The 22470-nt window shown below is 38.4% G+C and overlaps 1 protein-coding gene across 2 annotated transcripts in view; it reads left to right on the top strand.

Annotated features, from left to right (window-relative positions):
- LOC136040879 (pumilio homolog 2-like) overlaps positions 1–22470 on the top strand; it is a 199080-nt gene that overhangs the window by 51073 nt on the left and 125537 nt on the right. For both annotated transcript variants that reach the window (XM_065725279.1, XM_065725280.1), the window contains 4 exons: positions 1405–1534; positions 3789–4000; positions 14491–14636; positions 21923–22124. In XM_065725279.1, coding sequence (XP_065581351.1) covers positions 1405–1534; positions 3789–4000; positions 14491–14636; positions 21923–22124 — 690 coding nt within the window. The remainder of the gene's footprint in view (positions 1–1404; positions 1535–3788; positions 4001–14490; positions 14637–21922; positions 22125–22470) is intronic.

Below are 22470 nucleotides of genomic sequence, written 5' to 3'. Positions count from 1 at the left end.
AAGACTTTATCGTAAAGAGAGAGGGTCGAGGAAGGCGTAGCTCCACTCATATACGAAGTAATTTTAGTTAGTTTTAAGTTTTTGTTGCTGTAGTTTATAGAGAAACTATAAATAGTTTCTTAACTTTTTTCAAAACATTCAGACAAATCTGCCTCTCTTGGGAAAAAAATTTCCTGGAAAATCCCTTCCCCCCACGAAAAATTATAATGGATAATTTCCTTATATTTCCCAATAACAAGTCTTATATATAAGTACGGGGAAAATGCATAACTTACAGCCCTTTAGCCAGGGCTATGGGAAGTCAAGTCATCCCCAGGCTATCTCAAAATTTCATTGAGTGTCTTTGGGGAAAAGGGGTGTGGGATGGGGCCGAGTGTGAACGATTATATCATCTTCTATTCTTTTTGGTCACTCAAAAGGGCACTAGAACATTTATTTCCTTTCGAGAGGACCCTCTCCGACCTTCTTGGACCATTTGTTGAATACGTGAAAAAGAAGAAGAAATAAACACGCATCCGGGATCGTTCTTCTGGCAAAAAATAGAAAATTCCACATTCTGTAGATGCGGCTTGAAACCTCTACCATAGGATTATTTGATACGCTGAATTTGACGGTGTGATTTTCAATGAGATCACTCTATTTTTTTGGGTGTGTCTCCCCTTTTCTGAAATAAGGTAAATTTTCTCGGGATCGTAGTTTCTGATGCGTAATATCAAGCATAATAAATTTTATATATTTGGAATCAGCATAAAAACCTAATTCTTTTGATTTAGTAATTGTTATCAAATTCCTTTTTTGCAGTTTCGATTACTATCGATCCGAGTGACCAACTGACCACAAACTGACCAAATATTGCCTGATGTATAAATCTGAAGAACAAACACACAAATTTTCAATCGGGATTATCTTAGGCTGCCACTTTTAGATTAAATATAGATTGGCATTTATTTGAAGCTCCGTTCTTTTATTTTTGTGGAAACTAATATAGACGTTAATTCCTTTTTTCTTTTTCTTTTTATTTTCTTTTTGATTTTGTTCCACTATAGTCTTTCTTAGATGGTGAGTAATTAACTAATAATTATCTATATATTATATATTTAATTATTATTATATAATTATTAGTATGTATATAATTATTATTATACATATATAATTATATTAATATAATATTAATTATATAATTAAATAATTAATTATATATAATTATATAATTGTTATATTATATATAATTAAGTATATTATATATTATTATATATTTAATTATTATATACATTGTATATATATATATATATATATATATATATATATGGCACATTCAATTTTTGCTTAGTATTGGAGTCGGGGCCGTGAGGTGGATTCGGAATCCATTTCCCATCATTGATTTTATTCGTATCTCTTTTTTAGATTGGGCCTTCAACAAAGAAGCTTTGGGGAGTGGAGGAGAATAAAAAAGAAGAGACTGCCGAAAGTTTATTTAACTTGCACGAACAGAGGTGGAGAGAAGCTGCTTGGAGTACGTCCAGCATGGGTATAGGTAGCTCATTTTTACTTCTTATTATTTGAAAAAAATGTTTTAAACATATCCTGGATGTTTTACAGGTATGCCAATTCAAGAAAATATAGATGGGCTAGGTAAGGATTTTTCTTTAGTTTAATTTTGATAAAGATACGAAAAGGTATTTGTCAAATCTACGGTAAGCTGCAATTGTCCACCCTGGTCCCCAATGGGCGTCCTTGACCGAAAACGAACTGAAATTAAAATGAATAGTCAAGTCTAAAGATAACAGCTATTACTAAAGATGGCTAGATGACACCCAAAAAGAACAGAAATGAGAATGAATGGTCAAACTTAAAGTGCCAAGGACAGTAAACGTGAATTCTGATTGCTTGAATATTAGGTGAAAATTTACACATCCATATACATATTGAAAAATCGGAACTTCAATTTCTAGTGAAAAAGACTTCAATATGTAGTTCTGCATATTTTGGTAAAAGCAGTCATCAAATTAATAAAAAAAAAATCCAGGAAATAAAATAAGCTAAAAACATGCGGTACTAAACAGCTTAAGAACGTGTAAATTTCCTCTAAAGGTGTAGTTGTCTTTGGGATTCAACAGATTCTTAATGTCTGATTTCTTACAGAGAAAAGGCGTTGTCAAATTTAACTCGTCAATTTGCTCGTTTATTTTCACGGTTCAGAGTGGCAACACTGACAAAAATTTGAGACGGCCTGAAAAACCTCATAAATTTTTAAACAGTCAAATTTTTTTATTTTTTTAGAATTTTATAGTTTTCAATTATGAATAGACCTAATTTTCTATAATGTCCCTGGTAATAAAAAACGAATAGAAATTGAAAGAAATGAGACAGTAGCCCCACACTTAGCCAAGGAGCACCTATAAAGGCGGTACACCTGACGACACCAGATAAATCTACCAGAAGAAGGGGTTGGAAATCTATCCAAAGGGGTTCTTGAATATCAACGAATCCCAGTCAGAAGCAGCAGATTCTAGGTATACATTTTTGGGTGCAGGGAAGAGGATGAGAGGGAGAGGGAGATTTCTATCTATGGTAGTGTGAAAAGGGGGCTCTTAAATTCTTATAGTCAATACGTCTACCAAAAAGAGACGCCGAACCCCAACCAAATTTGGTAAGAGTTTGCCTTTCTCCATTTTGAATCTTATCCTACCTTTCTTGTAGGGCGTATGGGGTTTTCAATTTGTCTTGTTATCAAAGTTATTACTAGGGGGGGGGGGCTGGAAAAATTCAATCAAATTCAATACAATACTGTTTAATCATCAGCAATTATTGTGTACGTTCTATCTTCTATGTAATAACTGTTCACTTTTCAAGGACTGTATGCATGTTTTGGGACGAATGCACCACTTTGTGGCAGTATTGCCCATGAAATTTGGGGTCTGTGGTTATTGCTGTTTGATAGTTTTAAAATTCTTGTCTATCTCAGAAGGTTTGTTAAAGCAAAATAATTGTAATACATCATTCTGCGAAACTGAATTTTGTTTTCAACACAGGATAGCTGAAATTGTGATTTTTTTTGTACCATCTCTAATGCTGAGAGGCAGTTTTTGTTGCTTTTGGATTGTTTTAAAGTGATTGCCTCTCTTGAAATGTTCCATCGACAGCTTTTTGGCACTAATGAAGGAAACTTATTTTTAGCGAAAGAATGTTGAAGAAAGCAGGACTAGCTTTGAATGTATGCTCAAATGAGCCCTCTTCTGATATTCTACGACCAATGGTTCGATCCGATCATCCCTTGAATAACAACGCATCCATGAGCAACCTTTCTCTAAAAAAAAAAACAAACTCAGAGATTGGCTTCACTGACATGCTGAATTCTCAACTGTAATTTTCAACAAGGCTGTCCTCTTTTTGACAGAACACCCTCCTTTTTTTTTAAATTATTCTGATTCTTTATGATAGTTAACTCTGAATTATATCAACTTTGCTTTTCACCATAAAAGGCAGATTCTTTTGATGTTTGTATTGTTATCAAAATTCCATTTCTAGAGTTTCAGTTACTAGTGGCACAGCTTGCCCTGAAGCTACAGTTTGTACAGTATGTCAATTAGCCTTGTGATTGGGCATTTTTCCTGGGAAAAAATAAAGTGGATTTCCTATCAATAATTTTAATTTTTACTGGAACACGTAGAAACCAAGAAAAGCCCTTTTTATATTATCTTTAAAGCCATTAGGCTAAAAGGAATGTTTAAAATGGATTTATATGTGTTGTGATTTGTAATTTTTGCATTTTTCTTTTTCCTTTTTAGATGCAGCATCTGTTGCGAGTAGCCAGTTAAGACGTCCTGGTAGTTTTCAGAATGGTCCTAGTGTGGTTCCAGGTGGAATTCCTCAAGATATTAGCTCAGTTTTGTCACCAAGGTCTTCAGAGACAGGGGGATTGGGTGTCAAAATGGTTGAATACGTCCTATGTAATAGTCCTACTAAGGAAATCGAAGCCCGTATGAGAGGAATGGCCATGGTGAGTTAGATTGTTGTTCGTGATTATTACTAACAGGGGTTAGCGAAATGAAGAATTTATTTCGGGGTAATAACAAAAATTATCATATTACACAATAGACCATTAAAGACTGTGGCTTATATATCCCCTTCCCCCAAGCTTAGAAAAAGCTACTCATACTGTTTTAAATGCAACAGCTTGTTACCGTTAAGTGGAAGCACTAAATATTAGATAAGGTGGCTCCAATTGCACCCCTTATATACAACCATCAATATTTTGATTAGGTATATCCTGCTCTATCTAGGGCCTTAGAAATTCCATGTCAAGCCCATTATAGGTGCGCATAAAGGTCTTAAAGCGGTTGTGTTAATGCCCTTTGAAAATCTAGATATGATGGTTAGTCCTACGATTATAGAAATCGAACAAAAATAGCAGGCATATATAAGCACAAATTTTTTGGACCAAAATGACAGAAGTGTAGTTATGTTAAATGCTAGGAATAATCTTACAGCCTGAGAATAGTCTTACAGTATAATGAGATCAACAGTGGGTGTTCTAATCAGTGTCTTTCTGGGAGGGTCTGAAATCAGCTAGATCTTTGTGGTGCGGACGGATTTCTAAATTCGTCTTTTAATGACAAGAACAAAATTTATTAGAATGCTCTGTGTATTATGAATATACATATATCTATAAAAATGCGTAGTAAGTAAGAGATATTGTTCTAATTCAAAAGCTTGTGAAAACTGAGATCTATAAAAAGACGATTTATTATAAGTTCCAAGTTCCCTTGGCTCCTTAATTTTGTCAAATAAAAAACAAGTTTTTTCAATTGAAAGTAAGGAGCAACTTAAAACGACAGAAATAATTCCGTATGTTAGGGGTGTTGTCCCCTCCTCAATCCCTCGCTCTTCATGCTTATGTTCTTAGGTTCTTCTCTCTTAAAAGAGAGAAGAACTAATCTTTGTTTGGGTTTTGTAAAGTGTGTTAATAAATATTTTCTCCTGTAACGCTCAATACCCCTTGACTAGTTTACCTCAAGGCTCCTGCATATTCTCAAATTAGCATCACACGTAAAGTTGTCGAAAAAGTTTGGCACCCTTTGTTTCCCAGCTGAATAGTTATTCCTCCATTCGTATCTTCCACATTAAACCGATTTTTACGACACCTAAATTTTACTGCAATCTACTTCATCTTTAGTCTGTACACTTTTTTCGCTTCACTTAGTTTGAATGTTTGATTGATATTTCCTTTTTAAGTTAGGTTTTGCTTTTGACGTAATTTCTCTGGTTTTGCGTTTATTTGTCCCTTGCCCATTTTCTATGGTTTCGACTGCTATTAACTTGTTAGTTTTTTTGTTTCAAATTTCAAGCTATATGGTTATAGAATCAGTGGCCCAACACCCTTATTCCAGCTTTCTATATGCAGCTTTCTTTAGCAGATATATGGTTATGTTACATCTTGTTTAATTCAAAAATGTGCAAAAGTTTTTTGATTTGTTTCATTGGGTCATAGAGGGGGCCCATTACCCCTCCACAATCAAACGGTTGGCCCAAACGTAGGTAGGTTCTTTTCGTCGGTGAGCCTCAAACTTATGGGGCTAGTGTATTGAGGTGATGGGACATGAGGGTCGTGATGATGAATCGTGACCTTTGCAAGAAAGGTGTCCTCCTATTATGCAATTTCTATAAAAGTGCTTAGAGCTCCATGAAACTTTATGAGCCAGCACCTTCGGCCATGAAAACAGAGAAGACTGGCTTTTGTGGGTGTACGCCACTTTCAAGCTCTTCCGACCTTTTGCACGACAATGCCCTGGTTCGTTCGAAATTTAATAAGACATGTAGTTGCAACCAAGGAGTCATTGCCAAAGAAACCATTTAACTTTACAGTCCAGGCTCTAAAAGGCTGGAAAGCTTCATTGTTCAGGTGTTTTTTCTCTACCGTGGAGGGCCTGGTAATTGTTTAAGGTTTTTAAGAAATTTGTTTCCATCTCTATAATGGATATTAACTTATAGTCAAAGACTTTAGAGCAAACTCGTCTTCAAATTCGAGAGGTATTATACATGCGTGCGTTGGTTGGTGTTCATTTTATTCGTTTCAAATGCATTTACGAGTAGGAAAATTATTGTCTTATGTGAAGGGTTACGCAACTATAATAAATGATAAATGCAGAACCCGGTTTGAAAACTATTAGTAATGTGTTTTTTTATAGACACAAAAGTAAATTTTTCTCCATAAAATTCATAGAAAACAAATAACAGTCTATGTTTGAGGAGTGACGTAGTCTTCGCCTGTACTCGCTGCGTTTTCTGAAATAACGAAAAACGATAGGGTTAGATTTTATGCTTTAGGGCAAAGTAAGAGCATTAGCTTGTATACCTGGTTCATTGTAAAAGTAACACCATTGATAAGGTATCTAGAAAGAGAAGAAAATTGATTTATAATCAGAATCAATCGGTTTTGGGACTGTCTTTAAGGAGTGTTTTATCTTTCCTTTCCAAGAAAAAAAATCTTCATGGGATTTACAATTTTATAAGCTTAGAGAGAACGACAAATACTAATACTATACAAATATCCTAATACATGCAAATGCTTAAACTATGTTTGAGTAACAAAATCAAAGTGTTCCTCCTGCAGGATTTTTGTTGGTGAAGTTGACCAAACGTTACTACAACACTTGGTATTCTTCAAGCAATGTTAATCCACTTGGTTTCCAATGTGGCACTCCCAACACCATGACTAATGTTGCTACCCCATTACTTTGGTACAGGATAATGGAAAGGTTTTTGATTTTCCATAGTGATTGTCTCCTTTTCGCGCTTCCCAAAATATTTGCCAAATCAACTATTTTATCCCAAAATTGGTTTTGCTAATCATATTGCAACCTATCTCATTTTTTTCTCTAATCTGTTATTCAGTTTTAATTCTATTTGTATCACCAAATGCTTACAGGATGTTAATTTTTTCCAGGTTTGGTTATATCTAATTTTCTCGCTCGCAGAAGTACGTGAAAAACGAAGCATTGATTAAAGAAAAAAACTGGTTTTTGTTGACAGTCAAATAACCCATTAAGGGGCTTTTAGTTTTCTTGCTAAATCAGTAATGTTTTAGATGACAACGCATTTTTTCACTTAGCTTCACCTTCACCTTTTCAATAACTTCGTTGATGAATTTTTATGGCACTTGATATTAACCAAGTGACATATAGCAATCGCAAATTCTGTCGGTCTGTCTGTCGGTCCCGGTTTTGCTACTTTAGGCACTTCCAGGTAAGCTAGGACGATGAAATTTGGCAAGCGTATCAGGGACCGGACCAGATTAAATTAGAAATAGTCGTTTTCCCGATTTGACCATCTGGGGGAGAGTGGGGGACCGGTTAATTCGAAAAAAAAATGGAAACAATGAAGTATTTTTAAATTATGAGCGATTGATGGGATCTTAATGAAATTTGATGTTTGGAATGATATTGTGTCTCAGTGCTCTTATTTTAAATCCCGACCGGATCTGATGACATTGGGGGGAGTTGGAGGGGGGGGGACCTAAAATCTTGGAAAACACTTAGAGTGGAGGGATCGAGATGAAACTTGATGGGAAAATGAGGTATTTTTAACTTACGAACCGGTGATCGGATCTCAATGAAATTTGATCTCAAGAAGGATATCGTGGCTCAGAGCTCTTATTTTAAACCCGACCGGATCTGGTGACATTGGGGGGGGGGGAGTCGGTAGGGGGAAACCTAAAACTTGGAAAACACTTAGAGTGGAGGGATCGGGATGGAACTTGGTGGGAAAAATAATCACGAGTGTTAGATACATGATTGACATAACCAGAACGAATCCGCTCTCTTTGGGGTAGCTGGGGGAGGGGTTAATTCTGAAAAATTAGAAAAAATGAGGTATTTTTAACTTACGCACGGGTGATCGGATCTAAATGAAATTTGATATTTAGAAGGATATCGTGTCTCAAAGCTCTTATTTTAAATCCTGACCGGACCTGGTGACATTGGGGGAAGTTTGGGATGGGGGAACCTAAAATCATGGAAAACGCTTAGATTGGAGGGATTGGGATGAAACTTGGTGGGAAAAATAAGCAGAAGTCTTACATACGTGATTTACATAATTGGAACGGATCCGCTCTATTGGGGGGGAGGGAGGGTTAATTCTGAAAAATAAGAGAAAATGACGTATTTTAACTTACGAAGGAGTGATTGGATCTTCATGAAACTTCATATTTAGAAGGACCTCGTAACTCAGATCTCTTATTTTAAATCTCAACTGGATCAAGCGTAATTGGGGGGGGGGGCAGCTGGGGGGGGACCAGAAATCTTAGAAAATACTTAATGGGGTGAGGTCAGGATGAAACTCGATGGGAAGAATAGATTCTGATTGACAGAATCGTACTGGATTCGCTCTCTTTGGGGGAGTTGGGGGGAGGGGTTAGTGATTTGGCGAGTTTGGTGCTTCTGGACGTGCTAGGACGATGAAAATTGGTAGGAGTGTCAGGGAGCTGCACAATTTGACTTGATAAAGTCGTTTTCCCAGATTCGACCATCTGGGGAGCTAAAGGGAGAGGAAAAATTAGAAAAAATTAGGTATTTATTACTTACGAGTGGGTGATTGGATCTTAATGAATTTTGATATTTAGAAGGACATCGTGACTCAGAGCTCTTATTTTAAATCCCGACCGGCATTAAGCCTCTTATTTTCCTTTTTAAATCAATCTTTTGATTCATAGAATTTTGTTAGAGCTCATACCATATGATCTCTTGGCTCTTAGCTCTTCTCGCCTCGTCACAAGTGCCATATGAGCTCTTAGCTCTTGTTTGTTTTTAGTGTTATCCAAACTAGCCATTTTACAAGAAAATCGGTTATCAGTTTCGAAAATGTTTATTTTAGACCATATTTATCGGGGAGCGTTGAATATTTAATGACAAAATTTCTATCTCGGCCGTTAAACAGAGCTTTTCAAGTTTCAACAATTTATGCCCTTAGGCATAAGTTTTTAAACACTTTCAACGGAAAAAGGATAATATACCACCCGTTTTACATATTCTTAACTAAATTTATCGATATGAACTTTGGACTATATGTTTTGTAGGGGGTTATGAGGGGGCCTTTGGGGGATCTAGAAATGAACTGAAAACCTTTTGTTCCTCATTAGTTATGTTTCTAGAGAGTTCTTACGGATCGCTTGTTATTCCATGATTCCTGGATTTTCTCAAGAGTCTATTCTGGAAATAATACGCGTATATGAATAAATCAAAAGACAGTATGTGCAACTGATTTTTAGAATTATTTAAAATCTCTTGATAATGACTCAAGGGATCGAGTTGAAACTGAGAGAATATTGGAAAGGATAAAGAGAGAGAGATCAAGTTAGCTTCGAATTTTTAAATTAAATTTAGGTAAGTCACGGTGGGGGAGTAAGTCGAAAGGCACCGTGTATTCAGTTCATTGAAATGCCATGTCTGCAATATCTTGAGAATGGCTTGGGGGATAGAGCTAAAACTTTCAAGTACTGTTGCTGAAAGGAATGTAGGAGAATGGGGTAAGAAAAGTTCAAATTTAGTGTTGGGGGAGGGGAAGGGGCTAAACAATTCTTTGTCGCCAATCCACACAAAAAAGCATTTTCACACTAAAAGGTCCTATGAGACTTATTATTTTTCACGGTTAAGTAGCAAGATAAAACAGTATTAATTTAGAAATGTCAAGGATATGTTGAGGGGGATCTTGAATTAAATGGAAAGACACCATGTGCATCCAAGTTATTAAAATACCGTGTCTTTTGGGAACTTTAGGGGAATTTTGGAGGGAGGGGCTGGATTTTAAATTTTTGACTTAAGTGATGGTGGGGGTGTGGGGTTAGAGGCAAATCCAAAGACGATTCCTATCCCGTTCATTGAAATGGTAGGTCTGCAATATCTTGGGACCAGCTTAGGGATCGAGTTGAAACTTTTAAGCTTGCTGGGGAAAGGAACGGAAAGATTAGGACAAGGAAAAGTCAAACTTATTGTATGTAGAGGGGGAAAGGACTAAATAAGTTTTTTCTCCAGTTCAGACAACAATAATGTTGCACTATAAGCTCCTTTGGGACTTGTAATTCTTGCGTGGAAAGTAGCAAAAAATAAAAAATAAAAAGAAACTATGTACTGCCAGGTTGTCAAAATGGTGTATCTGCAATATCTCAGGATTGGTTTAGGGTCTTAAGTTGAAACTTTTTAGACACGTTAAGGGGGAGGGGGGCAAGTAGACGTTGAATAATGACACGGGGAGAAAGGGTAGAGCTTAATCAAAATACACTGCTTAATAAATTCAAACGTTTTTTTTACCTGGGGAATCTTGCTTGCTACGTTCGATGCAGAACTACTTGTGTTCATTTAGTTACTGCTAAGGAAAAGAAAACTGTCGTGGTATATGCTAAATTGGAGAACTAGAAAGACGGGCACAAAAACATGGTTGGTATTCAGGGAATTGATTAATACTAACCACGGAATTAATGAGCTAATGATCGTGCTCGATAAATTACCCGAATTATTGGAAACGCCAGTCTGATTGGTAACTTGACTTACTTGACTTAAGTCTCCTGCCGGGCACTGCTTGGCGTAGAGAGTGACGTCTGCCTCCTCCACCCACTTCGGTCCATGGCAAGTATTTGCTCTTCGCCCTGTCTGATGTTTGCCATCGCCAAGAACTCGGACAGGCTGTCGGACCAACGTTTCTTCGGTCGGCCGCGAGGTCGCTTCCAACCAACTTTGATAGGGTCGAAGTCATAGATCATCTTTGCGGGTAGATGTGGTGGCATTCGAAGCAGATGCCCGAACCATCGTAAGGTTCGCTCGGCTGCTTGAGTCGAAAACCAAGACTGCTTTGTGAGCTGCAGAAGCTTTTCATTGCTGACGAAGTTGGACCATCTTAGGCCCTCAATCCTCCTCAGGCTCTTCGCATGAAATACGTCTATTTTCTTGAGGGTTGCAGCTGATGCTTGCCATGTCTCAGCTCCGTAAAGCATCACAGAGCCGACTAGAGCGTTGAAGATCCGCAGTTTCGTTGTGCGACTGATATTTGGTTTTCGCCAGAGGTGACGATTCAGTCTACCCATGACAGAAGACGCTTTAGATAATCTTGCCTGCAGCTCGGGGAGAAGTGAGCCATTTGAAGAAATTACGGAGCCCAGGTAGGTGAAGTCTTTTACAACCTCGATGCTAGTGGTGCTGTCCAGGCTAACTGGAGAGTTAACAGCAGGATAAGACGGGTCTATGGCCATAATTTTAGTTTTGTTCCAGTTTATATGCAGTCCTACTTTGGCAGCCTCTTCTCGCAGAATTCGGAGCGCTTCCAGCAGCTGCTCCATGTAGTCCGCCAGAATGGCCAAGTCATCGGCAAAATCGACATCTGAGATGGTATGATCTCCGAATTTGAGCCCAAAGCTGAGACGTGAAGTGGTTTTGTCATAACGTAATCTATGATGACATTGAAGAGCTCTGGGGCCACTGCACATCCTTGGCGCACCCCTGTCGTGATTTGAAAGAACGGGCTGCGCCGACCATTTACTTGTACACAGCTCTCCGTCCCATGGTGCAGCGCCTTGAGAAGTCTGCAATATTTCTCGGGTAGGCCAGTCAACTCTAGAATCCGCCAAAGAGCTTTTCGATCGACTGAGTCAAATGCAGCATGGAAGTCAACGAAGACAATAAATGCTTTCTGTCGGAACTCAGTGGTCTTCTCTACTATTTGTCGAATCGTGAAAATCTGCTCGATGGTTGAACGATCTGACATAAAACCAGCTTGCTCCGGTCGCCGGATTTTTCGAATGATGCTCTGACATCGACCCAGCAGGACCATTGAAAACAGTTTGCCAGGGACTGACAGTAGGGTTATTCCCCGGTAGTTGGAGCAGTCGCTTCTCGAGCCTTTTCTCTTCCATAAGGGGATGATGACACTCTTCCGCCAATCCTCGGGAATTATCTCTGTTTGCCAGATTGTAGAAACAGGAGCATTGCAGGACCTCCATATTTTAGCAGCTCTGAGTTTAAGCCACAGATACCAGCAGCTTTATTATTCTTGAGTCTTTTTACTGCATGTCCAATTTCTGAAGGGGCTGAAAGGCTCATCTGGAGGAACATCTGCTCCAGGTCTTTGACTGCAAGGTTGGCTGTGACTATCATTAGGAGGCGCAGACGGACCAGTATTGTTGAGGAGTGAACAGAAGTGGTCCTTCCACCGCTCAAGACAAGAACCTTCGTCAGAGAGAAGTGCACCATCCCTGGACAGGACGGGACCCAAGGTGGGAGTTTTATTTTCAGTGAGGCCTCGGAGATGCTTGCATAAGCTGCCCATGTCTTTCTTTTTTGCAGCTAGCTCAATTTCAATGGCATTCCTTGCAACAAACTGAGTTCTACCCCGGTGAATGAGTCTGTTACGCACTCCATTGAGCCTCCGATATGTGGTCATTTCCCCAAGAACACATATCGGAGGCTCAATGGAGTGCGGAACAGACTCATTCACCGGGGTTAGATCCCGGTGAATGAGTCTGTCCCGGTGAATGAGTCTGTTCCGCACTCCATTGAGCCTCCGATATGTGGTCATGTCCCCAAGACCACATATCGGAGGCTCAATGGAGTGCGGAACAGACTCATTCACCGGGGTTAGATGTAATCTTTGTAAATCCCGGTTTGTTTCTATTACCGAAAAATAAATCATTTAGAATTAACGATAATTCTGCTTTAGTGTATTCTCATTTATGGTTGTTTCCGATTGATTTTAGTCTCTTTCTCGACAACAAAATTAAAATAAGCAATTCACTAAAAAAAAGGAAAAAAATAACCGTCCTGATGCTAGGTCTGATTTTGCTTTCTTTGGAATTTGGAGTGTTTCGATTCGTGAAGTGCCTTATTTATTCATAATGTGAGTGCTGCTAGTATTGTTCGATTTTTTTTATTTGTGTGCGTGTGTGTGTGTGTTTGTGTGTAAGTTAAGAGCTTTTTTTAGTTTTTCCTTTTTCTAAGTCTTATGTATTTCGTTTTTCATTTTGCCGTTTAAAAGGGGCTCCATTAGTGATTACAAAATAACTAATTTGTTTATTTGCCTATTAAAGGGGGGGGGGGGACAAGTGCGTCCCTATATTTTGAATATTTAGAAAAATATCTTCTGGTATTTTGATTGAAAAAAAAAACGAAAAACGAAACATAAGTTCTGCCTTCTAGAAAAATAGCGCCTTTTTTGTATCTTCAAAAAAAAAAAAAAAAAAAACTAAAAATCGCCCCATTCCGCCCAAGTTTTGTGAATTGGTGCCCCCGAATGAACCTTGGGAATTGTAAATCCACAGGTAAAACAGAGAAAAAAAATGCACTTTCTATAAAGAACAGTAACTTACTCAATATTTACGCTTGTATTGCCATACAAAAATTAGGGCCATCTCAAGGAAATAACAATTAAAAATAGGCTCTATTTGAAGCACGAGGCTACTAAGAAGGGTTTCTTTCTTCAATTTATTTTTCAGGCTTTTGGGTAAAGATAAGTTCGTATGCAAGACTTTTATTATACGGGGGGGGGGGGTGGGGGTGGGGTAAGTTCAATGTTTACCATGCACTACAAATATGTTGTAAACGCTGGAAAATTCTAAACCCTTTGGGATTATTTGGAAACTTGGTCCCAAAGGCCCCCTTCCCGCCTACGTCTAGTGTTAATTGAATAAGGAAGAATGATGAAAATCGACCTAATGAAAGATCATTTGGCCAATAGAATTGTTTTGGTTGCTAGTTTCATAGATACATTGATTGATGGATTTATTTTGCACATGGGCTCCATGGACCGATTTCTGATTCACCTTCATGACACTACTAAATTCCCAGACCTACTACACATTTAGATTTGTAATTTTTGTAAATAAAAAAAAATGTTGAGACCTATACACGTACATAGTTTGAAAGAAAACTTGAGATAGTCGACTAAAGATGGCCCTCAAAATTACGACTGATTTTAAAAGTTTATTGAAGAGCTAAATAGTCTGCTATTGACAGAAGCAGTGAAAATAAAACAAAGAAAAAGTACCATATTCTTTTCAAAAAATACAAATAGGTATAAGAAAAATAACTATTCATAAAAATGTACTATAAATTGTAAACTGATACCATGGATTGCCCATCTTACTCAAATATTTTAATTTTACTACTTAATTGATTAAGGATGTTATTTTCCTTTACTTCCTATTTTCTTGATCTATTAATTTGATTAATAATTGTAAAAAAGAAGTGTATGGTTTTTTTTTCTGGATTTTTGTCCATTTTAATGCTGACCTGCGAATTGATAATAAAGATGATGGACTTTTGGAGAACACACAAGAAGTGCATTCCAAAACAAAGGCGGGTCTAGAGAAAAATATTGAGGGCGGCAATGTGACAAGGGAAAAAACTAATGAGGGCACCAGAAAATTCTTTTTTTTTGGGGGGGGGGGCTTCCCGGCCCCTGGATGCGCCTCTGTTCTGAATTTGATTTAATGTAGTTGACTTGTTTCAGGCAACAAGTAGTGACGACAAAGAAAATAAATTAGAGAAAAAGGAAGTATCCTCTCCATTGAAGGAATTAGATAACCCAAATTTATCGCATGGTCATCAGCTTGTACAGATGCAAAATGGACTGCCCGAAGAAGAACGAAGTTATAAGTAAGTGTAAATGGATACAGCGTTACTATTGCTAAAAAGAACACATTTTATCCGATGATCGCTGAACTGAAATAAATTACTAAAAACAGAATGAAACCAGCCGTACGTTCATTTTTGAAGATACAGCTGCTTGTTACGTTCTTCAAAACCTGCAATTTTTGAAAGATCTTGGTGAAATTTTTTTGTTGTGGAGTTTTTTCAAATGCAATTTTCATTTATAATACCGGAAAGTCACACGTAAAATCTCCCATACAAATTTTAACTCAAAAGTGAAAAAAACTACATATATATGAATAAAGAACTAAAACAAGAGCTAAGAGTTCATATGGCACTTGTGACGAGGCCGGAAGAGCCAAAAGCTCATATGGCATGAGCTCGAGCAAAATTTCAAGAATCGATAGATTGATTTAAAAGAAACATCAGAGGCTTAATACCAGTCAGGATTAAAAATAAGAGCTCTGAGACACTAGGTCCCTATAAATATCAAATTTCATTAAGATCCGATCACCCATTCGTAAGTTAAAATACCTCATTTTTCAACTTTTCCTCTCCCTCCAGCCCCCCAGATGGTCGAATCTGGAAAACGACTGTTATCAAGTCAATTTGTGCAGGTCCCTGACACGCCTGCCAATTTTCATCGTACTAGAACGTAGAAGCACCGAACTCGCCAAAACACTGGAAATCCCCCCCTCAACTACCCCAAAGAGAGCGAATCCAGTCCAGTTATCTTAATAACGTATCTAGAACTTGTGCTTATTCTTCCCATCAAGTTTCATCCCGATCTCTCCACTCTAAGTGTTTTCCAAGATTTCCGGTTTCCAAGATTTTTCCCCCTCCACCCTCCTATGTCCGTGGACCCAGTTCGAATTGAAAATGAGCATCTGAGCCTTAAGATCTTTCTGAATGTCAAGTTCCATTAAGATCCGATCACCCATTCTTAGATAAAGATACCTCAATTTTCACGTTTTCTTAAATTTTTGGTTTCCCCCTCCAGCTCCCCCTAGTGTCACCAGATCTTGTCGGGATTTTAAATAGGAGCTCTGAAGCACAAGACCCTTCTATATCAAATTTCGTTACGATCCGACCACCCGTTCTAAACTCAAAAATCTCATTTTTATGGCACTTAGTATCTACCAAGGCACTTTCAGATAAGCTAGGACGATGAAATTTGGCAGGTGTATCAGGAACCAGACCGGGTTAAATTAGAAATTGTCCTTCCCCCGATTCGACCATGTGGAGGGGAGTGGGGAACGGTTAAATCGGAAAAATTAGAAAAATGAGATATTTTTAACTTCCGAACGAGTGATTGGATCTTAATGAAAGTCCTAGATACGTGATTGATACAAATGGAACGGATCCGCTCTCTTTGGGGGATTTGGGGGGGGGGAGGGTTAATTCTGAAAAATTAGGAAAAATGAGGTATTTTTAACTTACGGAGGAGTAATTGGATCTTAATGAAATTTCATATTTAGAAGGACCTCGTAACTCAGATCTCTTATTTTAAATCCCGACCGGATCCAGTTTCACTTGGGGGGGGGGGGGGGGCCGGAAATCTTAGAAAACGCTTAAAGCGGAGAGATCGGGATGAAATTTGGTGGGAAGAATAAGCACAAGTCCAAGATACGTGACTGACATAACCGGACCGGATTCAATCTCTTTGGTGGAGTTGGGGGGGGGGGGGAGTAATTCTGAAAAATAAGAAAAAATGAGGTTTTTTAACTTATGAACGGTTGATCAGATCTTAATGAAATTTGATATTTTGAAGGATCTGGTGCTTAAGAGCTCTCATTTTATATCCTGACCAGATACGGTGACATTGGGGGGAGTTGGAGGGGGAAACCGGAAGTCTTGGAATGCGTGAAAATTGAGGTATCTTTATATTACGAATGGAAGGATCTTGATACTGGATATCAAGATCTTTGAATACTTGAACTTGATATATAGAAGGATCTTAGGTCTCAGATCTCCATTTTCATTTTGAATCGGATCTGGGGACATAGCGGGCTTGAGGGGGAAAACAGAAATCTCGTAAAATGCTTAGAGTGGAGAGATCGGGACGGAACTTGATGGGAAGAATAAGCACAAGTATACTTACGTGATTGACATAATTGGAACGGATCCGTTCCCTTTGAGTTGCCCTAAAAAAATTGAGGTATTTTAACTTAAGAACGGGTGACCGCATCTTAATGAAATTTGATATTTAGAAGGAACTCATGTCTCAGAGCTCTTATTTCAAATCCCGACCAGATCTGTTGACATTTGGGGAGTTGGAGGGGAAACCGGAAGTCTAAGAAAACACTTAGAGTGGAGAGATCGGGATGAAATTTAGTGGGTAGAATAAGCAAATGTCGTAGATACGTAATTGACGTAACTGTACTGGATCCACTCTCTTTGGGGGAGTTAGGGGGTGGGATTCAGTGCTTTGGCGAGTTTGATGCTTCTGGATGTGCTAGGACGATGAAAATTCGTAGGCGTGTCAGGGAGCTGCAAAATTGACTTGATAAAGTCGTTTTCCCCGATTCGACCAACTGGGGGCTGAAGGGACAGGAATAATTAAAAAAAATGTGGTATTTTTAACTTGCGGGTGGGTGATCGGATCATAATGAATTTTGATATTTAGAAGATCACGAGGTGACATTCTAAGTCCCCTCGTGATTTAGAGCTCTTATTTTAAATCCCGACCTCCTCTGATTAAATCCTCTGATTTTCCTTTTATATCAATCTATTGATTCTTAGAATTTTACTAGAGCTGACACCATTTGAGCTCTTGGCTCTTCCAGCCTTGTCACAAATGCCATATGAGCTCTTGGCTCTTGTTCTAATTTTTCCGAATTGCCCCCCCCCCCAAAGAGATCCAATCTGGTCTGGCTATTTCAATCACGTATCTAGCACTTTTGCTAATTCTTCCAACCAAGTATCATTACGGTCTCTCCACTCCAAGTGTTTTCCAAGATTTTCGTTTCTTCCTCCAACTCCCCCAATGTCACCGGGTCCGGTCAGGATTTAAAATAAGAGCTCTTAGACACGAGATCCTTCCAAAAATCAAATTTCATTAGGATTCAATCACCCGTTATTAAGTTAAGAATACCTACTTTTTTTATGGCACTTGGTATTAACCACAAGACATATAGCAATCGCAAATTCTGTCGGTCTGTTGGTCTGTTGGTCCCGGTTTTGCTACTTTAGGCACTTCCAGGTAAGCTAGGACGATGAAATTTGGCAGGCGTATCAGGGACCGGACCAGATTAAATTAGAAATAGTATTCTTCCCGATTTGACCATCTGGGGGCGGGAGTGGGGGGCCCGTTAATTTAAAAAAAAGAAAAATTGAAGTATTTTTAACTTACAAACGGTTGATCAGATTTTAATGAAATTTGATGTTTGGAAGGATATCGTGTCTCAGAGTTGTTATTTTCAATCCCGACCGGATCTGATGACATTGGGGGGATTTGGGAGGGGGAAACCTAAAATCTTGGAAAACACTTAGAGTGGAGGGATCGGGATGAAACTTGGTGGGAAAAATAATCACAAGTCCTAGATACATGATTGACATAAACGGAACGGATCCGCTCTCTTTGGGGTAGTTGGGAGGTTAATTCTAAAAAAATAGTAAAAATGAGGTATTTTTAACTTACGAACGGGAGATCGGATCTAAATAAAATTTGATATTTAGAAGGATATCGGGTCTCTAAGCTCTTATTTTAAATCCCGACCGGATCTGGTGACATTGGGGGGAGTTTGGGGTGGGGGAACCTAAAATCATGGAAAACGCGTAGATTGGAGGGATCGGGATGAAACTTGGTGAGAAAAATAAGCATAACTCTTAGATATGTGATTTACATAATTGGAACGGATCCACTCTATTGAGGAGGGGGGGGGGTAACTCTAAAAAATTGGAAAAAATGACGTATTTTTAACTTACGAAGGAGTGATCGGATCTTCATGAAACTTCATATTTAGAAGGACCTCGAAACTCAGAGCTCTGAGCTCTTATTTTATGTCTCAACCGGATCCAGCGTCATATGGGGGGGGGGCAGTTGGGGGGACCAGAAATCTTCGAAAGTTCTTAAAGCGGAGAGATCAGGATGAAACTCTATGGGAAGAATAAAAACCTGTCGAAGATACGTGACTGACATAACCGGACCAGATCTGCTCTCTTTGGTGGAGTTGGGGGGGGGGGTAATTTTGAAAATTGAGGTATTGTAACTTACAATAGGGTGACTAGATCTTAATGAAATTTGATATTTAGAAGGATCTTTTGCTTTATAGCTCTAATTTTAAATTCCGACCACATCCTGTGACATTGGGGGGGAGTTGGAGGGGGAAGCCGGAATTCTTGGAAAACGTGAAAATTGGGGTATTTTTATCTTACGAACAGGTGATTGAATCTTAATGAAATTTGATATTTAGAAGGAATTCATGTCTCAGAGCTCTTATTTCAAATCCTGGCCAGATATTTTGACATTGGGGGGGGAGTTGGAGGGGGAAATCTTGGAAAACACTTGGAGTGGAGGAATCGGGATGAAGCTTGGTGGATAGAATAAGCAAATGTCCTTGATACATGATTGACGTAACCGTACTGGATTCGCTCTCTTTGGGGGAGGGGTTCAGTGATTTGGCGAGTTTGGTGCTTCTGGACGTGCTAGGACGATGCAAATTGGTAAGTGTGCCAGGGAGCTGCTCAAATTGACTTGATAAAGTCATTTTCCCAGATTCGACCATCTGGGGAGCTAAAGGGAGAGGAAAAATTAGAAAAAATTAGGTATTTATAACTTACAAGGACATCGTGACTCAGAGCTCTTATTTTAAATCCTGACCGGCATTAAGTCTCTGACTTTCCTTTTAAATCAATCTATTGATTCTTAGAATTTTGTTAGAGCTCATACCATATGATCTCTTGGCTCTTAGCTCTTCTTGCCTCGTCACATGTGCCATATGAGCTCTCAGCTCTTGTTAATTTTTCCGAATTACCGAATTAGTCCCCCCCCCCCCAAAGAGAGTGGACCCGGTCCGGTTTTGTCAATCACATATCTAGGACTTGTGCTTACGCTTCCCACCAAGTTTCATCCCATTCTCTCCATACTAAGCGTTTTCCAAGATTTCCAGATCCTTCCTCCCCAGCTTCCCCCAATGACACTGGGTCCGGTCGGGATTTAAAATAAGAGGTCTGAGCTACGTGGTGCTTCTAAATATCATTTTTTTTTAAAGATCCAATCACTCGTTCGTAAGATAAAAATACCTCATTTTTTCTAATTTTTCGAACTAACTGTTCCCCATTCCCCCCCCCCTAGATGTTCGAATCGGCGAAACGACTATTCCCGATTTAATCTTGTCTGGTCCCTAATACGCCTGCCAAATTTCATCGTCCCAGCTTATCTCGAAGTGCCCAAACTAGCAAAACCAGGACAGTCAGACAAACAAACAGACCGACAGAAATTTCAGTCGCTAGATGTCACTTGTTAAATACCAAGTGCCATAAAAAAAAAAATGAAAAAAAAAAACTACCGAGAACAAAAATTGCTAGAAATCTATAATTTAAAAGATTAACTATTAAAAAAATTACCTGTGGAGCAACCCTGACTGGAAACAGTTCTGCCGAAACGATTCAACCCACAACATTTTAAAATAAAGGGCAATAATGTTTTATTAAGAGCAATTCTCATTCATACAGACCTTAACATATTTGTTGGTGCAGCATTTGTATTTGCATGTTCTAAACCTTTACTTGGGAATTGAAAAGTTCTTGTTTTTTTAGAAAGCACCAACACGAATAAATAATTTTAATTGCCTTCAAGATAAATAATTTAGATTGTCGCCAATTTAAATTATTTTATTTTGATAGCGTTCTCTGTAATCACTGATAAACTTAAATCCATAGGGTGACGGTTATTTTGTTGTGCTCTGATGATCTACTCTTCTTGTTTTGTAAGTGTTCTTTGGTAGTAGTATTTGTACTATACTATGTGCATAGTAGGTATCTAAAGGGCTGCTGTTTCTTTGAGCAGCATGATCACCGATTTTTAGGATTCTCTGGAAACTTCATTTGAAAGAATAAACAGTGGGGTATGATGAAACTGTCTCTTCAACAATACGATTCCAGTAGGGTATATACCGCCGGATAAGGCGGTGCATACTAAAAGAAATATTGCCTTAGTGTTTCTTCTCTTGGATAATCACTGTTAGGGGTCTCCCTCGTGTTTGTTAGGGTATTTTCTTTAAAAAAAAAAAAAAATTGTTGTCTTCGGGTTGCTATTTTTGTATGTTATCCATGTTGTAGATATTTGGAGTGGCGTCATCTGGATCTTGGGAATTCCTGTTAGGGAGCCATATTTTGCTACAAGTTTTAGGCAAGGCTCGTGGGATGAAGGATGACGAATTGCCAAAAATTGATCAGCCATCCATTTAGAGTCAAACGAACAGCCCAACGTCAGCCCTTCTAGTGATGTTCAGGATCTATTCCAAGTACATCCCTAAGAATAAAGGAAGGATAGGAGTAAAGAGGTCCACCATATATGTTTGAAGGGCCTCTAATTTAAAGCCGAAAATGCCTTAGAATGCAGGGTCGTAATTTGCTGTAGGGCAGGGGGCAACTGTCCCTCTCAGACCTCTGTTTCTAAATTCTTGTCTAAATAGAGTGGGAAGAGGTCGTAAGGAAGGATTTATAGGAAGTTGGAGCTTCTTGGGAGAGTCTAAAGAGGGAAGCTTTGAATAGATTGGGATGGAAGAGGAGTGGGCATATCCTTGTTGGCCTCAGGTGACTTGGTGATGCAGTGAGTTGTTAATAGTAGCAAAATCAGTAGAAAAAATGATGAAGCTGAGTGAATGGACTTTTGGAGAGAATAATTACCCCGGGTGTTATAGTACAGGCTCTGATTAAGGACTTGATTAGATTAACCAGGATCTGATTAAGGCTGAGATTTCCAAGAAACATCAGCTGAAAAGTGAGTTCCCATAGGTGGGGCTCATCGACTCGTAATGCTTCATTTCCCAAAATGAACTTGGTAGGACGACAAGCAACTTTTGACCGTTCAGAATAGGAACGGCCTCATTTTCTTGAAACCGTTGTCTTATTTTTTTTAAAACCTAATCTATAATACTTTCCAAGTCTAACAAGTATCGTCATGCGGAGAAATTTGTTTCCTACCGAGATCCAAATCATGCTTGTAATTACTACACAAAGTAAATCTGATGTCATATTGTATATATCTATGTATAGTATCAATACTATACAAGATATTAATACATCAATACAGGTTAATATTTAGTCTATTTACATAAATATTTTAGGCCAACAAGTCCTTCACATGGTAACACACCTGTAACAGAAGAAATAAAGAATGGTGTCATACCCCCAAATATGGGACATTCCGGAAAGCCAGAAGATTTTGCAATGGTTGGCCAACTAGCTGCAGCCATGGGGCCAAATGGCTTAAATATGTCTATGGGACATGCAGGAATGCAGAATATGAATACAAACATGGGTCATCAGGTAATTTTTGGTTTTAAAACATTAGATGGTGTGTAAGTAGTTTCGTAGGGTTTTATTTGAAAAATGAGCTATCCCCTCGGAATGTTCTATAACCTTGTTCAACAGAAAGTTGTTGCGGTGTTAAGAATAATCTTACTTCAATAATAGTTTATAAATATACGCCAAGTAAATAAAATAGGGAAGAGATTCAGATTAAACTAAACACGCTAAAAATAGGGGGGAAATATCCTCAACACAGACATATTGACTGTGTTGTAAGGCAGTAGGTTTAACTTACAGACTAATTCCTAATATCAAAAAATGTAGACGAGAAGAAGCTATAAAAAGTACAAAACAAAAATCGAGA

This window comes from Artemia franciscana, chromosome 21, assembly GCF_032884065.1.
Source record: "Artemia franciscana chromosome 21, ASM3288406v1, whole genome shotgun sequence".
NCBI lineage: Eukaryota > Metazoa > Arthropoda > Branchiopoda > Anostraca > Artemiidae > Artemia > Artemia franciscana.
The sequence above is the reverse complement of the archived record's forward strand: the minus strand, read 5'-3'. Positions and strand labels throughout refer to the sequence as shown.